A 24,385-nucleotide genomic window follows, 5' to 3' on the forward strand; every position below is an offset into this window, starting at 1 on the left:
GATATACTTACATACTTAAAAATAAAGCACCTGCCAAAATACTAGAAGTATCAGAGTCATAGCTGGCTTGCAGATGTGGAATAAATAAAGAATAGAAACAGTATTTATGGTTAAGATAGGTTGGATGTTCTTACCTAGGGGAAAGTAAAAGGCAAGGTTGCTATATATCATCTGGAATTAATTTTGAGATTTTTACATACCTAAAAATGAAAACAGATGTATAAAATCCTATAGGCATAACAAAACACGATTTGGAAAAGGCTATTGTCTGCAATGTGTGTGATGATCCTTAAGGTCCATCTTTAGGATTCTGAGCAATCTAGGGATGATAGCGAGGTAGCTAAATAATCAATATATGGAGCCATATATTTTTTTTTCTCTCCTTTTTTCAGACTCCCTCTCATATCTGATTATAATTTGGTAGAGATTTAGAAGACTAAACCATATAATAAATTTTGGAAAATTACTGTAGCCATCACCTGGAATCAATCTGGATACAATAAATTAATCCTTAGCATAAAATAAAGTAAACATTGCCTCCTACACTTCAGAATCTGTAAACATACACTGTAGGTGCTATAAACATATCTGAATCTTGATTTCTCTATACTTTGAGAATCTACACTAATACTGCACCTGGCACAGAGAAGTGATCTCTGGTTTTGTCTGACAGCAGTACAAATAAATAGGCGTATTTCATTATTATGCCCACTATATTTCAGAAACTCTGCAACTTGTTTTATAATCATTTGACAGTACTGCATTTTGGACTGTTCAGATTTTATTCTGAATAATGTTTTGCTTTAGCAATCCAACCTCAAGGCATTATGTATAAATTAAGCATTTTTTTTTCATTATACCTATAGTATTTTCAGTATATAAATAAGTAAAATATTTACATTCTCATAATCTATGTGAAAATTACCAGAACAATTTTAACACTGAAAAAATTGAATTCTGGCCTCACTAGCATCTACTGGAGGTTTTTATCTAGTATGAAATTTACTTTTTACTATGATAACTTAATAATCAGTAGCCCAGTACTTCAATCTTGAGTGTCCAGATCACATAGCTCATAAAATAATGTAGTATTGGAGGAAGCAATGCAATAGAACTTCCATTTCTTTAACTAAGAATCCAAATGCGAACTTTCATATTCTATCTTTTTATTACCTATTTTATAGTATCTCATGAAATCAGTATTAATCAATCAAGGTAAATTTTAACCTAAAGTTCTACATTTTGTTTCTAAGGATCTGCTATATCTTTTTCCAGTTTACTGTTTTCATCTTCCTCAACTATCACTACACTAGTTGACCTCATTACTTTTTGCTTCAGTCCAGACTGGTTACAAATGAATCTAATTATTTTGGGCAATGTGCCTGGCAAACAGCAGGGCCTGGACACACACTGCTGCTTTGAAGATACATGTTGAAAGAAAAACTTGACATTTTTAAGATAAAATTAATATTTTTCATGGTACTGACTAAAAAAATAATCACTTTCTGGAAAAAAATCAAAATATGGGCAGTTGAGATTATTACAGACTGCAGTTGAGATTATTACAGACCGCAGTAGAGTTATTGAAGCATTGTGAGCACCTGTTTGATATGTTTTTTGAAGTGTTAAGGGGAGATGAATACCACTAAGAGTGCATGAAGTACCAATCAACATACTGATCATTTAGTATAACACACATTATAGAGAAAAAAGGTGAATCACAATTTCAAGATATCATCAAATAGGACAAAGTGTATGCAAAGATGTTCTGCTGGTCCTGTATTTACTTATTCTTTTGTGATTCTTGCAAAGCTGCTATATTCTCCTCTGTCCTAATATCACATGCAACTACTCACATTTTATTACATTAAACAATGACTAAAATAATATTTTCAAGAGACTTGCCTTTTCCACATCCATACAAATGCACAAACAACATGTAAATACACTGCCTTTGAGAAAGGAATTACGTGCTCTGCAGAAATCCATGCCCATGGACAGGAAGCTCAAGGCAATTTGGCAGTTTTAGTGCAATCCTTGTTTCATTATTCCCTGTCCCATGAACTACTCAATGCCTTCTGGGAACTGCTGTTAACACACACGGTCCACTGACCTCCTGGGACTGGTCCCCAAGACTTTGATAGGGCTTGTGTACTAAAGGCTGCCTCACATTTCAAAAGGGCTTAGTCAGCCCTAAACAGAGTTTTCAAATCTTAGACAATTAAAAGGCACCAAATAAAATTAAAAGCTTTGGCATGTCTTAATTTTAAAGCTACTGCACATAACAACTTTCCTCATAGGGGTTTCTTTTTTTTTTTTTTTTGTGATAAATATAGAAGTATGTTTAAAAAAGAATTATTACATGGCATGATAATGCATGTGATTCAGTTTTCATCAGCTAGTACTATTAAAATGGCCATTATTTTATGAACTGAAGCGGATAATGAAAAATATTTGAACAAGTCTGCCAGTACTTTCGTATTCCAAGGCAGCTGTCATTTGACAATCCCTGTGAGTCCTTTTACAGGATATGTTATTTTGGAGGAATATGAGTTACATATAAGGGGACGTAAATATTCATTGAATGATAAACTACTAATGTATTTATTTTATTTTCATTTGTTAATATGGACATTATGTTTTGGTTCTCCTCTTCTCAAACTTGGGCAAGTGAGAGGGCAGGCATGAGACAGGAAGCTACCTGAGGCAGAAGGCCTCCCTGAAATGTTACCTTTGTTTTCTCAGTGCTCTTTCTTATAGAACAGATAAACTTTTACTCCAAAGTACTTTAACAAGTGCTTCAGTTGCAAGGTGTCTATACATGGGAAGTACAGAACTTTCATGACTAGACATAAATTAATTTGTTAGCTATTCACCTTCTTAGTTCTCTCCCTGTCTTAACTTACCCCAGTTAAAAGGAACTGTGAGGGTGGTAGCATTAGTGTTGCCCGAAACTAATAAACATGCTACAAGAGTGTGACACATGCAGGCTATTAGTCTGTGCCTGCACTGCCTCCTTGTGTATTAGATAGGCCACCAGTTCTCCCCCAATATGAAACAATGCCACAAAACAATGCAAAACAGGGACTGAAAGAGGCTGTTTATATTTAAACATCTGTGTTCTTAATTTGTCACAAGTCATAATTAAAAATGGACTCTGGTATGTAGATGTTGGCCCACTGCTTAAGAACAAAACTGGTTAAAGCAGAACTGATCAGGGAGACTGTCTGATAATAAGAGTTGGCAAACAGTTGGCAATGAGAGTAACTGAGCCTGTCCAAACTGTCCCCTCTTAGTTCCCCCAGCCCATGTTTCAACTGGTCTGCAGCAAAAGGAAGTCTCAGATAAATCATAAAAACAAGTGAATGAAGGAACCAATTAGATACAGCAATTAAAGGCAAATATTTGAAAGTGTTGTGTTGCAAAACCAGGACAGACATAATTAAAGGTAAGTTTTAGTTCACCATTGAATAAATTTGGACACTGCAATCAAAAGTAGATTTTTGACAGTTTTGATGTGTAATAGCAATATCTAAAAACTAGACAGAAACTGAGAAACTAATCCCTACATCAAATATGTATGTCTCATTTTCAGTTGTCTTAAATGAGGAAAATTCTGGTATCCGTAGTATGTCATGTTTTAGGAGACGTATTAAACATTACAATAAATCCTCATATTTTTTGTCTCTTGAATTAAGTATAATTATGATGACAACAGGTTATGATTCTGAGAAGAAATTCCAGCAAATGAAAAAGGAATGGTGGGTTCCTGTATCGCTTACACTGTGCTGTGCTATAAAGTATTAGTAGGTGAACCTTGAAAGATTAGGGAGTGTGGCTGAAATAAGCCCCAAAAACTTCAGCCAAATTACCAAGCTGAGCTGGCAATGCTGCATGATACTTGATACTTCCTGCTGCCTGCTGAACAGGATGGAAATGTGCTGTTTATATGCTGTAAAATGCTATTTCAGCAATATTTTTCTCTCTGCCAAGGGAGGTGTGGGAAGATCAGACTATTCTACAAGACAGTCATGATTAAGATCCAACAAAGCCAATGAGACCAGGAAAGATAGTGATTGCTGCTTTTCTTCAATGAACTTAATAGTTTGACAGAGTTTTAACATTCTCTTTTAACCTGAGGCCAAACACAGCAGATGCCCAGAACAATTCCAGTCAGAAAATATTCCATACACAAATGTGTGGTCCTACAGATTCACAATCCACAGAGAAACTAACATCCCAGTCATACCATATGCTGTAGGTCTTCAAATAGGTCATCTGTATCAGCATCAGAACAATGCTAACTTTTGCATATTTAAGACTATGTAAAGCAAGAAAGGAGGAACTTCACAGAGAATTACAAATTTGTCAGACTACATCTATCAATGAAAGGAACAAAGTTAATGAAAAAATTGTGCTCTGTAATTGTGGCAAGATTTTATGTAAATGTAGTCAGTTACTTTTCCTCTCATATAATAATATAGATGCACACTGATAAAAAGGAGGGTTGGGGAGTAGAACATGTGAAGGAAGGCAACTGTGTGACATGGAGGTGTACATCAAAGTAGCAAAGTACAGCAAGGTGTATATCACCTAGTAAGTAGGGGTAGAGAGCTCAAGGAAAGAACACATGTCCTCATCTTTTCTGCACAGACAGATCAGAATCAAACAAAAAGCTGTTTTTTTCCAAACAATCCTGATCTCCATTATGACTAACTAAACAAAACCAACAAAAAAACCTGAAAATAACGCATTAGCTTGTGGTAATACTGGTTTGTTTCCTCTCCCTTTGATGCACAGAGAATCCATGTGGGGAGGGTTCTTCATCCTTCTTTTCCTAAATCACAACCATAATCAGACCAATAATGACAGCAAACATGAAACTAAGAGACTGATCCTTTATTACTATCTTCCTGTCTCACACAAAATCAACTGATAATTCAGGCTCTCCAAGTGAATTCTTTTCAAGCCCAACTCTAATACATAGCTAGGTAACCAGTACTTATAACAAAATAAAAGATGATGCATTCTCATAATACTAGCAAGCCCTGCAGTGTCTGGGAAAAGCAAGACTCTTGAATTTTTATTGCCTTAAGCCCTAAACATAACTCCAATCCTAAACATTACTTTCATTGCAGCAAAGTGATGGATCTGCACAAACTGTGCTAACCTTATGTGTAGTCTGTTTGGCAACACTTAACACCTTATCTGAACTAAGACAATGGCCCATGAAAACATCAGGGCTTGTTCTTATCTCAATGAGTTGTGCAGAATCCAACAATTATCCAGCATGCTCAAGTTTTCATTTCCCAAATGATACCTCCTAACTCCACCCCAACTCTTAATTTTATATGCATACCTATGGTTATCAAAAAGAATACAAGCTCGTAATGATTCCATACAACATCCTATTCCTGGAACTCTTGCAGAATCTGGCTATAAATGTGGGTCTTGAAAATATCTTTCTACCCTAGATGTTTCTACCCTAAACTTCAGGCCTAAACTTCACTATACCCAGACCTGAAAACAAGGGACTGGCCACTGATAGCAATAAGCTTATTCATATTCCCCAGCAATAACCCAGTTTCCTGAAGTCATCTTTTCTAGTGGAACCTTAATGACAACTGCATATAGGCTTGGCAGATGAAAAAGATAACAAACTGAAAATAAGATCTTGATGATACCAGAGCACTTTGTATCTCTAGATCCAGTCAACTGGGTTGTCCATGAATTAAGTTGTTGAGTCCTCACCAAAAGCTCTGTACCTGTTGACAGAAACTTTCCTAACTCTTCAGATCTGTAAAAATTGATGGTGAACTTGGGGTCTTGACACCTCCCTAATCTTAAGCTGAAAGTTAGTAAATCATCAGCTTGTAGAATCACTGGTGTCTTTCCTGCCCCTAAGAACCTTCCAGAGACTAGCAATAAAATGGATTATAGATAGTAAATCTAATCTCAACCCTATCCAGAAGACCAGACACCTCAGGACCACAGAACAGTCCCTGGCCCATTTTATTTACTAGATTCAGTCTAAAGTTTCCCAAACATTAATCCTAGATTCCTATACCTCCAATTCTAACTCTTGCATTATTAATAACTACAGGATCAATTACTAGAGAAAAATCCTCTATTCATATAAGCTGAGTCTTATTAATTCTTATTTCTGGGAACACTGTAGATTCTACCATAAGGTATGCTCTTTATACTTAGTCATGCATTTCCAAAAGCCTACCCTTAACCTGTTTTAAACACTAAAACACTCTCCTAGGGCAAGTATTCCTACAGAGCCTGACAGAGGAAAAGACAATATAAAGCTGCTAGCAGTATCTGCCCAATTCTCACCTCTGTACCCTCTGCAGAGTCCAACACTAGTTTGTAATTTATACACAGGAACCTACTGATGTAATATAAGACAATATCAGTCTCTGGTTTTCATTTGTACTGTTTCTACACTTACCTGCAGGGGACCCTGTAGAATAGAACATTACTCAGGGATGCAGACACATTATATTAAAAAACATAACCTCAGGTGTAATAAAAGCCTTGTTCAGATCTAGAGAATGAATTCCAATTGTAAAACAAAATATAGACCCTTAACTTATTTCTCCATCTGGTGCAGAAATATTATTTTCTCTTGAGGAAAAAAATTACTAAAGGCTTTGGCTGCTAACTACATTAGTATAAAGCTTGCTGCCAAGATTTTTGCATTTATGAGAAATGAATTTACCTTTTGATGCTTTAATTTCTGAAGCATTAAGCCCTCTGTCTAACACGAGACTTATTCTCCACCTACAGGAGACTGAAGCATTGGTTTCTGTCAGCTGGTATAAGGCACTGGCTTCTGTCAATGCCTGCCTCCTTCTTATCTCTTGTTTCCCACAGGTTCAAAATGCAAGTGGAAATTGTGACTATTTAGGATGCAAGTATCAGCATCAAACTCATTTCTAATAGTAGTTTTATTTTTAGGAAGGACATTAATTTCTACAGGAAATCACAACACAGTACACCAGATTCTATTAATACCTCCCTGCTACTCATCTTTGGCAGTCTTGCATAGTTGAGCATCACTCAGGATTTAGGACAGTTACAATTCTCAAAACCTAACACTATTACTCAAACACTAACTATAACTTGAAATAATTAGCACATAAGGGAGTAACCCCACAGTTAAAGACAATATTAGTCAATGGTTTCTACCAACACACTTAACTTTGGGGGAACTTGTAGAAAGGTATCATACCCTGAGCTCTTTGCTAAAACCTTCAGCCTAAACCTAAATGTCCTATCTACCTCCTAAACAGATAGTCTGCTAGCTCCTATAGGACTGATGCAGCTCAAGGCACAGGTTTCTATCAACACAATTACTATCTCTACGGGTCAGTAGGGTCCAAGAACAATCTGGCTTCTTAAGACTTCAAAATCCTCAGCCCTAACCCTGTGCCAAATCTTTTCCCTTTTCTTATTATGCAATAACACAATATGAACAGTAACATGAATGACTACAGGAAGAGACTTCATCAGGTATCGGTTTCTATCAACAGCAATCTCTGCAGAGTCTACAAATCCAAATTCAAAACCAAAAGAAAATTTCCCAGGCTGTGACCAAACCTCTCATATATAAATTATGGAAAGACAAGGGTAATCACCATAGTATAAAACTGTAAGGAGTAATGGGTTTTCTGACCCAGGCCCCTTCAAGCTTCTGGGAGGACTGTCAAATCCACTTTAGAGTTCTTGATAATTTTGCTTCCAAACTCTCTCCTATTTTAATGTCCTACAATAAACTAATAACTTTACACTTCACATTCCAAACCCCTGTCTTAACCCTATCCTAACACTAATTTCATGAAACCTGACAGCTGAGTCCTAAAACTGAAGAAAAACACTATACACCTTTATTTTCTTTCCCAGAGAACTCTAGAGGGGAGCAGGAAGTGATGCCAGAAGCAGAAAGGGAGGAGGACATAGGAGCAGACAATGGGAAAAGAAGGAATGACTACTGGGAGCAGAGAGGTAAGCAGCTACCAGAAAAGAAGCAACTCTAAATGGGACCAGTAGTAAGTTGAATCTGGCCTTGCTATCCAGAAAGATTTTATAATCCTACAACTATAACCCCACAATCCTTACAGTCCTAAACTACATGTTACTGCAAAAGTAACATGGACACAGTCAACTGGCCTAGCACTTGCCTCACTGGAGAAGACTGCGGAAAGATTATCGTTAAGAGTTTTGTATCACATATTATTCTGTTAATCTTCTTTGTACCTATCTGCAATTCACTTTCAGAGCATAAAAGAAGTTTAATTTTCCTGGTTTACTAGGTGAGATCTTGAGCTTCTGTTTTATTATCAAACTCCCCCAAGTACAAAAATATCCCTTATTTCCATCAACCAAGTTCTGGCAGAAGGATTATACTTACTTATTTATGAGGGATCATACCTAAAGTAAAAGACAACACAGGTTATTGTCTTGCTTTTATCCAAACTTGTTCTTATGCTCATGATGCTGAAAAACAGGATGCAATTTTGATGGTTTACATTTTAAACTCTCATTAACCATATTAACAAAAAAGGAGATTAAACCCATGTAGCAAAAGAGAGGTATAAGCTCCTACCAACTACAGCCCCCTCCCCAAATCAACAGACCGTCTGTTTTGAAGGCAGTCATGTCATTTAATCTTTTAATCCCTAACTCTAGCCTTAACACTAACTTTATTCCTTACACAGGCCTATAAATTTTAATCTCTCACAGTGGTGTTTCTGGTAGCAAGTCCAATCAGTGCACATTCAGCTTAAAAATGTAAGGAATTTTTCACCAGAAACTGTACAAATTCAACCTTCACTATACATACAGCAATAAATACACATCCAGTTTGCAGCCGCATCATAGCTCTGCTTTTGGAGCTGTGTAAGGTTGCACAGTGCAGCTGCATCCAGCCACTCCAGCTTTGCCTATGTCGACTGAAGAGGATTCTTTACATTCTCAATAGGAAAAATTAGTAATGCTAATGTTTCTGTAGTTTTTTGAGTACTGAACTATGCTGTTTTGTATCAAATTTCTCTTACTATCATCTGTCCTCCCTAATTCTTGGGCATCTGAAAGAAAAATCAATGGACACTGAGCCCTTCCCTAGCCCATGGTTTGGTGAGGCACAGAGAAAGCCTTGGCTTCATCCTTCAAAACCTTAGATAATGGAATTGAGGGAGTTCAGTGACGCTGTGTGCTATTCCTGGTAGTAGCAAATCGTATATCATTACTTCTTGAAGAGAGAAACATGCAAAGAAATACTGTCATTTATTTTGTCTATATGTATGCGTTCATGTATTTCCCTTTAAAACTACAAAAAGAAGACCATTAGCATTTCACCTAGCAGAGATCATTCCACTAATCTCCATTTGTAAGACATCTTTTTTTACAAGGGTCCACTTCACTGAAGCAGTGTAACTCACTCTTCCTCCCAGGATTAGTCATACAACAGAAAACTCTTAGAAAACATAGATCTGCACCAGAAATGAGACAAGGATGAAATACTCACCTACAGAAATCAAAAGAATTAAAGTCATGGAGAAGGCAGGGGTGATGACTTTTAAGACAGCCATTTATTTTGCAATATTCACTTCTGTGCTGTGAACAGAATTGGAGAAAGGAGTTAAAGTTTTAGAAGACATCAACATCTGTGTGAAGCTAGAAACAAAGCAGTTTAAGCAAAGTCAATGTCCCCAAGATACATGCAAACCAACAATAAAAGCATACCTTTCCTTACAGTGCATTAGTTAATCCCAGTGAAATGACCCCTTTATATACAGAGAGAAGTCTCTTGCTTTCAGTAATGTCAAGGAATATGCTAGGAAAAACAGTGTGATTGCAAGACAGCCAAAGAACATCACATTTACAGTTACATTTCATTACAGTGCCTATAGTCTGAAGAACATGAAAGCGCTGCTGCTGTGAGTTTCTTGTAAGATACAGTGGTCCAAGGAAACATATTCTCTTCTCCATAGTTCCTAACCCCTCCCCCCTTCTGCCCTAAAATACAACAATGACCCATCTGTGCACATACAAGAGAGCAATTCCTAATATTTAAACACAGACTAATCTGCCAACGTTGATGTATCCGGGACAAAACATAATGAATGGCACAATGCTTAGTCTTTCTTTTCACTAAAACTGTCTTGAAAAGTAATGAGGAACAAGAAAGCCGACGGAAAGAACAAACCACAGTGGATCACAGTTGATTTAAAAAATAACATTATTCACTTCTCTTCTGTTTTGCTCTGAAAACATTTTCATGTTTTAACCCTCTTTCTGATTCAAGAAAGGATATATTTCTCTCTAAATTACATCTAAGTGCTGAAATTTTCTACCAAAAATCTTTTAAGAATAATTTTATGGCACTCATAAAGCTTATCTATGCTCTAAATTGTTATCTATTCTTTGACAAATTTTCATTGCAGCTGGGCTTCAATTACTTCACTCCAGAACACCATCATGGCAATTAAGAAGATTATAAACAATAACTAAGAAAATCAGTTAAATGAAATTCAGTAGTCCTTTAATACTGAATTTGACGGGCTGCAAGATGTGGATCTTCACCTAAACAGCATGTAACTTTTCTCTTGTAACTGCAGAATTTGATCGTAATTTATTACATGTCTGTTTGGCTTGTTATGCTGGCATGCAAAAATAACTGAGCTACTGCTAAAAAAAAAGTGGTTCTGATACTAGAATTAATATAGAATTATACAGAATACAATATTATAAAAATATAAGCATGCTACCTCACCTGGATTAATGTATTTTCCTTCTAATGCCTTGCAGAGATCTAAAATTCTGCCAAATACTCAGCATTTTGTCCTATTTTTTCTGCTTTAGATTGATGTAGGACCAAAAAAATCAGTGGGTCTTTCCACTGACACTTTGGGGCTAAACCACATCTCCTAAAACTTGAATAACTGTAAAGGCACTGTGTTAAATTACTATTCTCTACACTGTGAGAATACCTGTTCTTTTTCACCACCTATCTGAACTGCTTCCATTTCCTCTCTTGGACAGAGATAGAAATGCGTCTTTTTACTAGGATACAGCATAGCTGTGTTCATTTAGGCTAACAAGAAGGCTAAAAAAATGGCAGAGAGGTAATGTGTGATAAGAGACTGGAGGTAGGAAGAATGCTGGTGACAGAAAGATGTGTAATTTATAAGCATCAAGTAGAAACTTGAAAATTCATAGCCTATGAGATTTTCCAATGACAAAGTATTAAGTGGGACTACCTACAGACATTGTAACAAAGGAGGATGAAACATCAAGGGATTAACTTGATCTGTTCTAGGAAGCATCTAGTAAGCACAGCATTTGAGGGAGCTTGCATGTAACTGTGCTATGTGCTTCAGTCCCCTCACTTATAAAGCTAATGACAATGATACCAACTATTTCAGAAAATCAAGGACAGAAAGAGCTAGGTGTATTAATATAGTGCAGTAAAACATAAGATATTGTAGGGAAGGATAATACACTTGTGAAATTTAATTTGATATATAAAAGCAACATGTATTTTGTTGATAAACCGTATGTTTATTAATTGCTGAAAGGCGCTGAAGTAGAAGGATCTCAAGGAAGGCAAATTTTAAAAACTTGATATACACTTCTACTAAGATGTGACCATAGTTTTCTCTCATTTCCCAGACGAGCCAGGGCTGAGCCTGACCCCTCCGGAGAACCTCGACCAGACATGCCGCACGACTCAGCTCTGCCAGCGGTTTCCACTGCCTACCAACAGGTCGGTCTCCGTTACCGATTGCTGCACAGGCGTGGTAGCAGGACACGAGTGAGAACGGGAGATTTCTCGGGGAGGAGCTGTGAAACCTGCTCCTCATTTCCAGGACGTGGCGAGGCGGGGTAATGGGGACGGCTGTTAGCATTTCCTTCATCACCCACTCCCTCCTTTTTACAGCGTCCTTAAAGAGAAGCCCCCGGAGATCTCCCAAGGGTGTGTGAGAACAAGTTGTACCTGGGGTGGGCGTGAGGGGGTTCGGGCGGCCGGGGCCGCACCTGCCGCCGCTCCAGCGCCAGCAGGAAGAGTTTCGGGGTGCCCCACGGGCCACCCCGCAGCAGGCCTTCACCTCAGCGCCCCGGCTCCTCTCACGCACGTTTTTTCCCCTCAAACATCCCCCCACCCCCGCTCCCACCCTCCCGGCGGCCCCCTCCTCCTGCTTTCCGCTTGTCCCCCGTGTCATCCCACTGCCCACGCACACCCCCCCACGCATCCCCGTTTCGCGCCGCCCGCCCCTCCGCGCTGAGAAGCGGCCGGCACTGCGCATGCTCCGGGCGCGCGGGGCTGGCGGCGCGGTGGTGGGGAGGGTGGGGGGCGGCAAGCGGGTCTGAGGGGGCAGCGGCGATCACTGGCTCGCTCTCGCCCCGCTGCTCCCCGGTCCCCAAGCGCCTTCGGGAGGGCCGCTCTCGCTGTCCCGGGGGCCCGCAGTACCGCGGGCGACTGGCGGCCGCGGAGCGGCCGGTGCGCGGCTGCCGAAGCGGAGGGCGGTGCTGTGGGCGGCCGGGGGAGCCGCGCGATTGGCCTCCGCCCGGCGGCTGGCTTGTCAGTTGGGCTCCAGGGGTGGCCCTGGGAGCCTCTCGCCCAGCCCTCTGACGGGATGAAGCCTTTAGGGGGATGCAGCGCTCTTTGCCTTTTGATTAAAGCCCCTCATCTCCCTTCAGTCTGAAGGCAAGGGCACCAGGGCGGCCGGGTCGGAGGGGCCTGCACAAGGCCGGGCAGAAAGGGAGGGGTTGAGAGAGAGAAAACCCCTCTTGGTATATCACGTATGGCTCTATAGGAGGTATCATCTCTGGGAATATAGTGGAAAGGACGGAGCTGGTATAAACTGAAGGCGCCCGGGTTTAATTCACACTTGCGGGTGCCCAACATGGAGATGCAGAGATGGTCCACAAGGTGGAAAACGAGAAGGTGGCCCTGGGACTCTGCTGTAATCGTGCTCATCACCTTCGCTGTCCTTCTCCGGGCTGCAGAGGTCAGAGGAGGTAAGAACGCAAAGGGGACCCGGGGAGTCCAGTCGCCTCTCTCCCCGCCTCGGGAAGAGCGACCCAGGGCACGGCAGGGGCCGCGTTTCAGAGGAAAACTGTCAGGGCGGCTCCCATGCTGGGAAGGCGAGAGGGCACGAAGCCGCTTGGGGCCGGCTCGGGGCACGGAGACCCGCTGGGAGCCCCCGGCAGCGCGAGCAGGGGACGTCCCTCCCAGGTGCCGTGGAGGTATGGCTCCCGTTCAGCCTCGGCTTTAAGTGTGGATGTGGTTTTAATGCAGTAAAGGGGATGACCTGGCCGGGTAGGAAGATCAAAGAAATACTTGCTGAAGAGTGACTTTCTCCCAGTACTAATCTCCGTCTTGTGGAGTGCGTGTACGATTTTCAGTTTTGTTGAACTTAGCGTCGTTACTCTGCTCAAGTTTATCAAGTTGTGGCTGAAATCGAGCGACAAGTATCTGCCTTCCCCTCGGAGGGACGAGGAAAGGGAAATCTGGGGCGTGGAGGCCCTCTGTTCTGAATTTTTCCATTCTCCACTTTTTTACTTTTCCCTTTGCAAGGTGTTTCAGCGAGTAAAAAGTTTTCCAGGACGCGAGGTGAGGAGAACGTATCTGAAGGGGCCCTTTGCCAGGCGCTGAGGAGAGCGGTCTCGCGGCCGTTGCGGCGCCCCGCAGGTGGTGTGCGCAGCGCCGAGCCCGGAGGTTCCCTCGCGGGGAGGCGTGGGGGGGGGGGTCGGGGGGCTCAGCGTGAGTGTCGCTGGGCTCCACACGGGCAGTGTCAGCGCCGGGGCGCCATCCCCAGGCCCCTTCCCCCTTTGCAGCTTCTCCGTGGGGATCGAGTGGTCCCTTAGGTGCCCGTGGACCTGGTGGACAGGGTGCAGCCCGCGGCGGAACTTGCCGTGGGAACAAGAGCCAGGCAGCAGCGCGGCAGCTTCAGCAGAAAGGAATTGCTCCCCCCACTTCCCGCACCACCCCTCTCGTTCCCTGCACTTCTCCCCTCCGCACTGCTCCCCGCCACGGCACAGCCCTCGGCCGCCCGCCGCGCCGCGTCCCCATCTGGGCGCCGGCGAGGCGCTCCGGCTTTTTGAGATGTGCTCGCACATTCGCGGAGCTGCAGCGTATATTCTCCGCTGGCGGGAGCGCTTTCCTCTCCTACTGGGGGTGGAAATGCTGCCTCTTCCTCCATCCCTCCTTCCCACCGGAGCCCGCAGGCGCATCTGGGGGCCAATCTGGCAGGGACTGAGGTTTTTATTTTCCTGTGGGTCCGACATCCATGAAGGGGCTTGACTATCGGAAAATAAAGGTTTAATTTTTATGCATTTATTATTTTAACGAGGTATTTCTCCATGTGAATTCCCACTTTCTGAATCGAGAGGCGTCCTAGAGGGAGCACAGTAGGGTGATCAGTTTCCATTCAAGCCCTTTATACCTGGGCACAACCTTGACGATGTCAGATCAATCAAGGCTTCTGCCCCCTGCTGGCCCCGTTGCTGACAGGGCCTGGAAGGGGTCAAATTTCATCCCTGTTGCAATTCCACGGACTCCAGTGGAGTTACACCCAGAGTGAATTAACCTCTCAGTGCTTCAAGGATTCGGCTCCTCATTATTCTGTCGAAACTAAATTTCTTCAAGAAGCAATACTCTCCGCAAAGGCGTGATAGATTTTCATCTTTCTAGGTGCCACTTTTCATGTGACCATTCACTGTAGAATTGACTTCATAAAGTAGGATTTATGTAGATTATCTTTACATAATGGATTGGATGCAAATGAAGTTAAAAGAAAATCTAAACCCAAGCAGCCCAGGAAAAATCAACAGAAGTTTATCTGGTACTTACTAAAATATATTCAGCAACATTAAGCAGACTAATTTGTTTTTGGTAATGCTATTAAAAATTAAAAAGCTATATTAAAAATCTTTTCCTCTAGTCTTCCATATAAAGGACATTTCAGAAACACAAAACCACAGGCTTCTCACGTCTGTGGAAGCATTCTGAAAAGAACTTAGTTCTTGAACTTTTCTGAAGTACAGTATGCCATTTGCTTAGAAACTACAGGGAGCTGTGTGTTTAGGGCTTGATCTGTTATTGAAGTCAGTAAGAGTTTTTCCATTGACTGCAGAGGGAGTAGAATTTGACCTAATTTCCCTAACAGAGTGCAAGGGAGATATTTATGAATCATCTTTTTTGTATTCTAATCTTGTTTAAAGTAATTAAAAGATAAAATAGGACATAATGATTCATATTTGAAAGTAGGAGAGGGATAATACGGAGGAATAAAACAGCATACTGCAGCAGGTAAACAATATGACTAAATGGAAATGCTGAATAAAATGTAAATAATTGCCCTTATAAACTCTGTTAAATTAAATCCCATATTATTCAATCGTCTTTTCATAAACTACCCCTATGTAAAGAAAATTAGATGGTATTTTCATCTGAAGTGTTAATCATACAGCAGTAACTTCTTTTTAAGACAACAGAATCCATTCCATGTAGAGAAACCTCAAAAGATTCCTAAAATTCTTGACTTTTTTTCAAGTTCCTTTATTTAACACAAAAAAGAAAGAGAAGTATGAGGTGTCTCTCATAGTACCAAGAAAGAGGATGTGAAGGGCTGATTGGGCTCTTGAGTTATTTCTTCTTTAGACAGAAAAAGTTACAGAAGTGAGAAACAACTGAATGGGAAAACTAGTAACTCACATTTGGTCAGCTCAGCGCCCACCAGCTCTTAAGCAGCTCTTTTTAGAAAATATTTTTGCTTTATGACTTGGCTAAAGTAAACAAAATTCAGTATTTTAAAAGACATCCTTTGATTTCCTTTCCCCTTCCTCACCTTTAATACTAAATCTGTTGGTAATGTGTTTGGAATGAATAAACTCATTTAGTTGAAATGGCATGGCTTCAACACCATAAATTTTTTGTAGGGGCTTGGCATCAATGCACTATTGTGATGCTGATTTAAATTTCATGGACGAGAAATGAAAGATCAGTCTTTTTGCTATTTATAAGCTTTTTCAAGCAAATGGAAATCCAGCTCTTAATCTGAGTGCAAAAAGATTTAAGAATCCTTACTGAAAATGAGTCTATGAAGCTATATATAGAAAATACACTTCGGACCTTCTGTGTAAGTGACAAGCAGATTTGTTTCTAATACGGAATAGCTACTTTTTACAGTCATTTTAGGAAAAGCAAAGGTTCCTTGTGCTTCCTGCACACAGGCTTGGAAACTAGTGGGAGTTTCTGCACCTAGAGGTGCAGAATTCTGGAATGCAGAACTGGGCCAAATAGTGATGGCCAAAAGGAGAGTTTTCTTTGCGGATGAACACTTATCACTTATTTGTAATTGCTTAGTAAGTTACACTGGGAAGATACGGATCTGTTTCTTGAATGAAAACTAATGTATCTGGCTAGTATAAACCTGTACAAAAAGGTGTTTTAAACTAGAAAAGTATGAATCTCTTTTCAGAACTGGTACTGATGTAAAGCACTTTTGAGTTTAACTGATCAAGTTACCTTTAAGGCTGAAAAAGAGTATAAATGTTTTCACTGTTCCTTTATTTTACAGTGAAATAGGCTTTTAGTGTGTTAATTTTAGTTTAACAAAATGCCATTAACCTTTAGAAACCGAGGATGTGCAGGGGTTTCTCAGATAAATATTCACAAAGTGAGCAAAATTTAGTGAAATCGCTCTTTGATTTAATAAATTCAGCTAGTGGTCCTAGCTGAAGTTTTTCTGAGTCCCAGGGATCAGCAGGTGAAATGGTCCAGTCTTCCCAGTATAGTGCAAGAGAGACCTGCATGTATATGTCTGTTTTGCTATATAATTTAGATTTTTAAAAATTGTTTCTAAGGTAAAATAGTTATTTCAACTTCAGCAGCAGACATATGACACAGAAAAATCACTGGTATGTGTTGTAGATTCTCTACAGCATGAATCTTTGTATTTAATTTAAAAGGAGACTTCACAAGGATCCCAGGAAGGACTATTCAGGCTGCAGGGAACAATGTCTTTTTACTAGCTCTGCAGAAAAGAAGTTTCTCAACTTCAGTTTCGTATATTATTTTAACAATGTAACTGTATGTAAGTACATATAGAAGACCCACAAATACTCAGTTTTTTTTGGTTTGAAATAATCTCTGTGCCTAGCACCTATTATTGGAACGTCGCTAGAAAAAAGGATCTTTGACGTAAAACCTTTCCTTGTGCTATTGTGTTTTCTTATTACTTAAAAAAAAAAAAAAAAAAGAAAAACATTGTTGGTGAAATTGGTGTCTGTAGCAGCTGTAAAATGTAGGAAAGGAGTTGTCATACTCAGTTTTACAATTGTCTTGCCCAAAGTTATTTGGTCTCCTCCAAACAGGGCCCTTAATTCTAACAAGGTTGCAGCATAAATAAGAGCCATGACATTACTACTGACGTGAAGTTATACCTAAAACACAGTGGAACAATTATGTCTCTCCCGGATTTGTTTTGTACAGTGGTGAACAGTAGGGTTTCCATCTGCCAGCAAGATTAAGAAGTTGCTTTTCTTTTCTCTGTAGAGCTCTCTGCTTCTTTTCAGAAGAAATCCTCCCAGCATTGGTTAATTTATCATTGTTCTGAGTATTTGTTGATAATAGCAGGGAATAAATTAAGCAGAGCTTGGGAGAAATCTCTAATGTTCTAAGAATGTGAAGTCTCATGCAGTGATAAAGATTTGCCCTCTGGATGGACACAATAGAGAGCAGTGGCTTAAAAGGAATTAGGGGAACGCACATGCTTGTTGCAAGGGCTTATAACTGTACTACTTAATATTAAATACCAAGTTTACAGGCTGTAAATGTAAGGATTAATTGTTGACCCTGTTATTACAATAGTAGTAGAATCTGGCAGAACTTAAATTCTTTTTAGCACATTATCACACATAAGAAGTTGTAAAAACCTTTGTAAATTCTAGGTCTGGGACTTCACTGTATGTCAAAGTGTTAATGCATACAGTATGTGAAATAGAAGATATTTGGCAGAGCATATGTTATGGCAGCAAAGTGTTTGCTGCAAAGCAAACTGGAAGATGTATTATAAAACACCATTAAAAAACCGAAGATCCTGATCTTGCTATGAAGAATGGCACTGGCAGCTAAGTTTTGTCTACAATATGAATTACCTTAGTTATCAGTCAAATTATGGCCACATTGTTAAAGTGTTACTGTAGTCCAAGTTTTACCTACTCTGTCCCTTACCTGTGTATTTACTCAAATTATCATAGTTTTAAAAAAAATAAAATTCAAGGTTTTACAACCTTGCTGTCTGCTTAAGTAGAATTCCTGCTAATACCAGTAGGATACAGAATTGGTTCTGATTTCCTGACATTGGTCTCAAAAGGGAGATAATACCTTTGACATCATTGAAAGTATGGTGAAAATTTTTAGTTGTATGATTTAAAAAAATAATTTAGTTGTTCCCCTATCATATTAAATACGGTTACTTCAAATGGCACCATTTGTAAATTTTGTCCTTAGCTGTGTTTTGCCTTTTTTCTATGCTGAAAAATGTCCAGATGTTCCACATTTGAAAACTCCTATTTATTAGAAGATATTTTTGAAGTCTATTTGGATTATTTCTGAAGAAATACCTTGGTCACCAAAGCTTTTAAGTGGGCTCAATTTCTTTCATGTTTAATTGCTGAGGGAACACCTTGTCTTCCTGTTGCAGTGACCATTTTTAGACTATGTCTTTTTTTAATATGGTAACAGAAACAGGATACTCCCAAGAATTTAATACTTGTTTTGCTGATTTTCACAGTTGGAAGTACTGTCTCCACTATTTGTACAAAAAGAACTTTTTGTATCTTTAGCAGAGGCCTCAACACTTGGACTGGAGTTCTGATATAATCTGCTGTGGTGTAAAATAGGAATAACTTCACAGTAGTATTAAGACAGATGTTAAAATATTGTGAACTGATGGATCAATACAGGTCTGCACCAGATGATGAACTAGTCCAATATTTTGTGGTAAAAAGTGAAACATTTTACGGAATCACGATCAGGTCTTTAGTGTTTGATTGCAGTCAGTGTTGCTGAACAAAGGATAAAAGTACAACCTATCTAGTCTCAAAGGAGGTTTTAAGTAATAAAAAGGTCACATTTTTGTGGTGAAATATATAAAGCAAGTCTCAAAATCTAGGTTACACTCTAGAATTGTGCAATGTAACAAAGACGAGAAATAACTAGTCTTATTTTTTTGCTGAATATTTCCAGTAAATAAATAAGCCTGCAAGCCAACCTTATTAAAGATCTGAGTGTGTAGTTGTATGTATATAAGCAATTTTTCCACTGGTTTCAATATGGGATTTAAGTGGTTTTTGGTATTTGTTTTTCTTTTTTACTGTATAAGTGTTAGAGATTGGTCTTTAAAAAGAGATACAGTTAGTAGTTGGTGAGTATCAAAAATGCATCCCATACATGCATGTTTTTATTGTCTTTGAAATACTATTACATATTTAGTAGATTTTGCGGCATAGGAAGTCAATGAAAAATTTCCAACTAATTTGTGTGGAAACAGAAGTAGCCAGTTCTGAGCTGTTTCACACAAGCCTTCTGTTGATGAAGTAGTCAATCATAGGCCATTTAAAGCATTCCTGTACATATCTGGATAATCTCTGGTTCTTTTAATCATTAAATATGAAAGCACTGCAATAACACCCTCTTCTAAAAATGTCACTAGCCAAGATCCCAATTGCATAATTCATCTAAAAGCTAACGTAGGAGAATTGTTAACAGGTAAAACAACCTTGAAGTATGTCTCCAGAAATATGGAGCAATATGCCCAAACATGGGCAATATATATTCAGTTAATCTCATAAATTTCTATTTTGGTACCTAGAAAAAAACCAGCTTGTTTTCCAGGAACACTATGTGATTACTTTAGGCGGCTTAATTGATTCTACTTCTGTACCTGGAAGATGCTCTGTAACTCAGTTTTGCAGCCCGCAAAACAGAGAGTTCATATTATCCAGTTCTGTAAAGTCCTTTGGTTAACATCTATGAAAAGTATTGGAGCCTCCACAAAGGACACTGCAGAACCGATGCTTTTGATGCTTGTTCCCAGAACAGTCTTCTGTTACACGTCCGGGCTCTCAGTAGAGAGTTAGGAGGCAGGCGATTCTCAGACTGCCAATCCTAAGAGCCTGTGAGGAAGTGCAGATCTGCCCGAATCTCGCCAGTAGGAAATGCTAAGGACAGAAGAGTGTCTGATCCTTTTCTAGTGCTTAGACACCTATGGCAGAACTGCAGGGAATCATTGCTTGGTATACAGAGACTAGAGCCTGCAGTGGGAAGGTGATAGAGTCCTTTCTAAGAACTGGGAAGCTCAGTGAAACATTTTGGGCATAACATGCTTTTGAATTCCTGCTCTGGGATGTTTACTCCTATATTAGTGCTTAACAGATGAAGAATACAGTAAATTAATCCATACAGATAATAATAATTATATGTATTTTGGGTTTTAAGTTATCCATCATACCTGCCCACAATAAGTAAAAGTGTATAACGGTAAAAATAAAACCAAAAATATTCTTGCCACATTAGAAATAGCACAGATTTCTAGTTTCTAATTTTCAGATTTCTAGATGGTCTTGTAGGGTATCCTAAAGGTCAACAAACCAACAGTTTAACAAATCCAGATTCTAACACTACTAGTAAATACTTCCTTGTTGATAATTTGGCAAATTTATTACTCTTTCTGCTCTAGCAAACTTAGGTCTAGCTCGTAAACTAAACTGCTTCCTAATTGTTGATAGAATCAGAAGCCACACTAATAATCTGGGAGAAGGAATGCAGGGAGGGGAAAAGTTACCAGATTTCACAGTAGGAGAACTGCTGAAATAGCTTGACAAATGGTAGCTAAAATAAACCTATGTAGAAGAACTTTGACACAATCTGTATCTAAGACTGCTTTTAAAATAAAAACATTTCTCCCTTTTTCTGGCCTGACAGAACTGTTCTGACGTTAACAGCAGAAACTGAAGATTGGTTACCCCTTCATGAGAGTTCTTCTTGTTCATGAAAGTATTTTCACCTCTTATATTTGTTAAGCCTTGGACCATCTAATGAGTGTCAATTAGAAACCTTCCTCATAGTAATTTTTATCTTCACCCAACTATAGAACACATGGAGAGTCCTTAGAATGAGCGCTTATAGTTTTGAAGATTCAGAATTTTAAGAAAAGTAAATAAACTAAGTAACTGTAGGGTATTATGCCTTTAATAGGTAGCATAGTTTAAAAAAACTGTGGAGCAGCCAATACCTTCTATTTAAGTTCCTAAATACGTAACTAGAAATTTAACCATGGGTAGCCTATTTTGAAAGTCTTGTCCTCAAATATAAGGAGTCCCATCATCAATACCCACAAAATATGCATATTTTAGCCTACCAGGCTGTAATAGCTTCTACTCTTTAAATGAACTGTCACAGTGAAATAAAACTGGACTAAACTTTAAAAAAACACTCCATTTAGAATTGAAGATTAATGTTTCAGCACTCTGAAGTTTTAGTTTTGTGGTGGTTCCATTGGAACAGATCACTGGCAGAATGAAACGTATTTCCATGGAAAAATATGAAGTAAAATAATAGTAATTTAGAAAGATTAATCTTCCCAGGTTTCTCAGATAATTCTTTTTACTGGGGCTCATTAAGCTCTTTTCTATTCCAGGGTTGTATCTCACCAATTACAAGTTATTGATTGTAACTCTTACAGGCTATTTGTGGAGTCATCACTGATAAATTTTCACTTTCATATTAATCAAAAGAAAGGCATTGCTGAAGAATTATGATAACTCTAAGTTATCTGTTTATTGTATCTGAAAAATATATAACACTGTTTATTATAAAAATACTGTTTATTATATCTGAAAAAGGAAAAGCCACAGTTACTGAAGTTATTAACAGTATAGCACACAGTTGCATGCTCAGTTTGCTAAAGTATATCTGTAAAGTAAAGAATATTGTCTCTTTTTTTTCCCTTGAGTTTTGTTATTATTTGCATTTAAAGTATGTCCCCCAGCATGCAGTCTGGGAGCATCTTGTAAATTATGTATGTAAACATAGCCTTTAAACACGGAAGGATCATTGTGCCTGATCTCTCTCATAAAATTAAGAGACTAAGACTCAGGAATTACCAGACCAAAATCTAAATATAATAGGATTTCAACTTCTGTGCTTTATTAGGCACTTGAACAGAAAGAAAAATATTTTAGTCTAAATGAGTCATCCCCTCAACAATTTTTTATGGGAATGAATTTTGTAGCCAGAAGTTGCCACCACAGTGACTTTCCTGTGAGTCCTGGAGGGTTTCACATTGAGGCCTCACGGCGATGTCCTTCCTTCTGAAAACGCAGATGATTGTTTCCTCTGTATACCCTATCTTCAAGAGAAGTCTGTCTTGAACTGTTTGGTCCTTAGTCACCAGCACTTTTAACTGCAGCTAAAAATGCTTTGCTGTAGAGTTCACAGAAAGAGAACAGATGTCAAGTTTGGTATAGCCTATCTAAAAAGGTTCAGGGATATATTCATTTCTCATTGCAGCTTCTAAGTGGCTTGCAGCATGTTCTGTGTAGACTAGAAGAAAACTCAAGGTGTGGGACCTTCTAGACAAGAAAGATAGCTGTCCATTCTGACTTCCTTGGTTTTCTCTTAAGGAATAATCAAATTCACTCAAAAGAGCTCTCAAGTCAATGAGTAATATCTTTTCAATGTGCATGTATTCCAAGTCTACTGAGGACCACTGCATGCATCTGTGATAGGATCACTCCAGATGTTTGACCTCTTAAGATCTGAGTAAGACATGAAATACTGACTGAGATCCACAGAAGTGGAGAATTGAAGCCACTCATGGAATTGACCCATAAACTGCTTCTCAGTACCGCTTTTTGTAGGAAGGGATGGTTAGATAACCAATTAGCCTATATAGGTCAAAAAGAATTTCTGAGAAAGCACTTGCAAGTATGCAGAAAATTTTTTCTTCTGCAAATAAAAAATTTCCACTAATAGACTGTCCAGGTCATTTTCTGTTAATGAAATGAATCCCACAATGAATTTGTCAATTGATTTGCGACAGGAGCAGACTTAAATTACTAGTAATATACTGTGAGTGAAGGCTGATATGTAAGCTAAGAAACAGGAGCTCAAGTGTTTCATATGCTTAAGTGTAAATTTATTGACACATACACTTTAGCTGCTTAGAGAGATATGGGGCAGAACATTCTACTTATGTGAAACAATACAGTTCTATTTTCAGTGTGTGTCAATGGCCTAGCATTTACATACCTAGCATTTACATGGTCACTCACCAGATTGATTTGAGTAAACCTATGCAATTTGACTAAGCCTGTACAGAGAACTTTGGTTTTGGATCATCGCTGCCGTTGATCAGTAGCTAGAAAATTGTAAAAAAGCGTCTGTTGTAAATCAAAACATTTTCATAAATGCAAAGTTATTAAAATGAAGATAATTAACCTTGCAACACAATTGTAGCTAGGAAGATAACATGTATAGATTTTACCCTTTTATCCAAAATGGTGTAATTCCAAAGACAGCATTGCTGCCATTAGATGCACTGTTGATCCATCTTTTTTTGTGTTCTGTATGGTTTGCCTTTGCAGGGTCAGATGGGCTTTATCACAATGCAGAATTTTGATGGTGGCTGCTGAAGCACAAACGACATTTTATTGCCTATCAGTAAGATATTAAGTTTGCCATAATCTCGGTTACAGACAGGATACATATTTGATAAACTAAGAAGATATGATTAAAGACCATTCATTTAATTACCACCTGCATTTAAATAAATCCAAATGTTATGAACCAGACCTGACCATTCCAATGCAAATTTTCTTACATCTGATACAACTTCTCCCTGTCTTGTAATGTATATCCTCTTACCTAGGGTTATGTGGTCACCTACAAGAAGTATTTCCATAGAGAGATGTGGAAATGCTAAGCATTTATACTGAAAACTGAAGTCATCCTTAAGACAAGGAGGCTTGATGTCACATCTTGAATAAGTCATCAGCACAGACTGTGTCCAAAGGACTTCAGTTTTTGCATTGTTGTACAGTTTCTCAGTCCCTCATTTGTCTGATATCATAACCTGTATTGTTATGGTACCTGGGAACCTCCTTCAGGGACAGTTTTCACCAAGAGAAAGGGAGAGCCGTATTACATAATAGATTCCAGCTCAACTGTATCAGGAAGTCAATGTGAAGAAAGCAAGTACACTGATCTTGTATAATAAGTGCTGTTTATGGTATTATAACATATCAGAAATTAATCTGCTGTTTTCGCCAGCTTCTATTTAACTCCAGAAGAAATCACATTGAA

The 24,385-nt window shown here is 39.0% G+C and overlaps 1 protein-coding gene across 3 annotated transcripts in view; it reads left to right on the top strand.

Moving 5' to 3' along the window:
* Nucleotides 1-12,917: 12,917 nt before the first annotated feature.
* COL11A1 (collagen type XI alpha 1 chain) overlaps nt 12,918-24,385 on the top strand; it is a gene marked incomplete at its 5' end in the record, with an annotated part of 160,097 nt that continues 148,629 nt past the window's right edge. For all 3 annotated transcript variants that reach the window (XM_082002896.1, XM_082002898.1, XM_082002897.1), the window contains one exon: nt 12,918-13,032. In XM_082002896.1, coding sequence (XP_081859022.1) covers nt 12,918-13,032 — 115 coding nt within the window. The remainder of the gene's footprint in view (nt 13,033-24,385) is intronic.

The sequence above is a fragment of the Phaethon aethereus genome (assembly GCF_964289735.1).
Source record: "Phaethon aethereus genome assembly, chromosome: 8".
Taxonomy (NCBI): Eukaryota; Metazoa; Chordata; class Aves; order Phaethontiformes; family Phaethontidae; genus Phaethon; species Phaethon aethereus.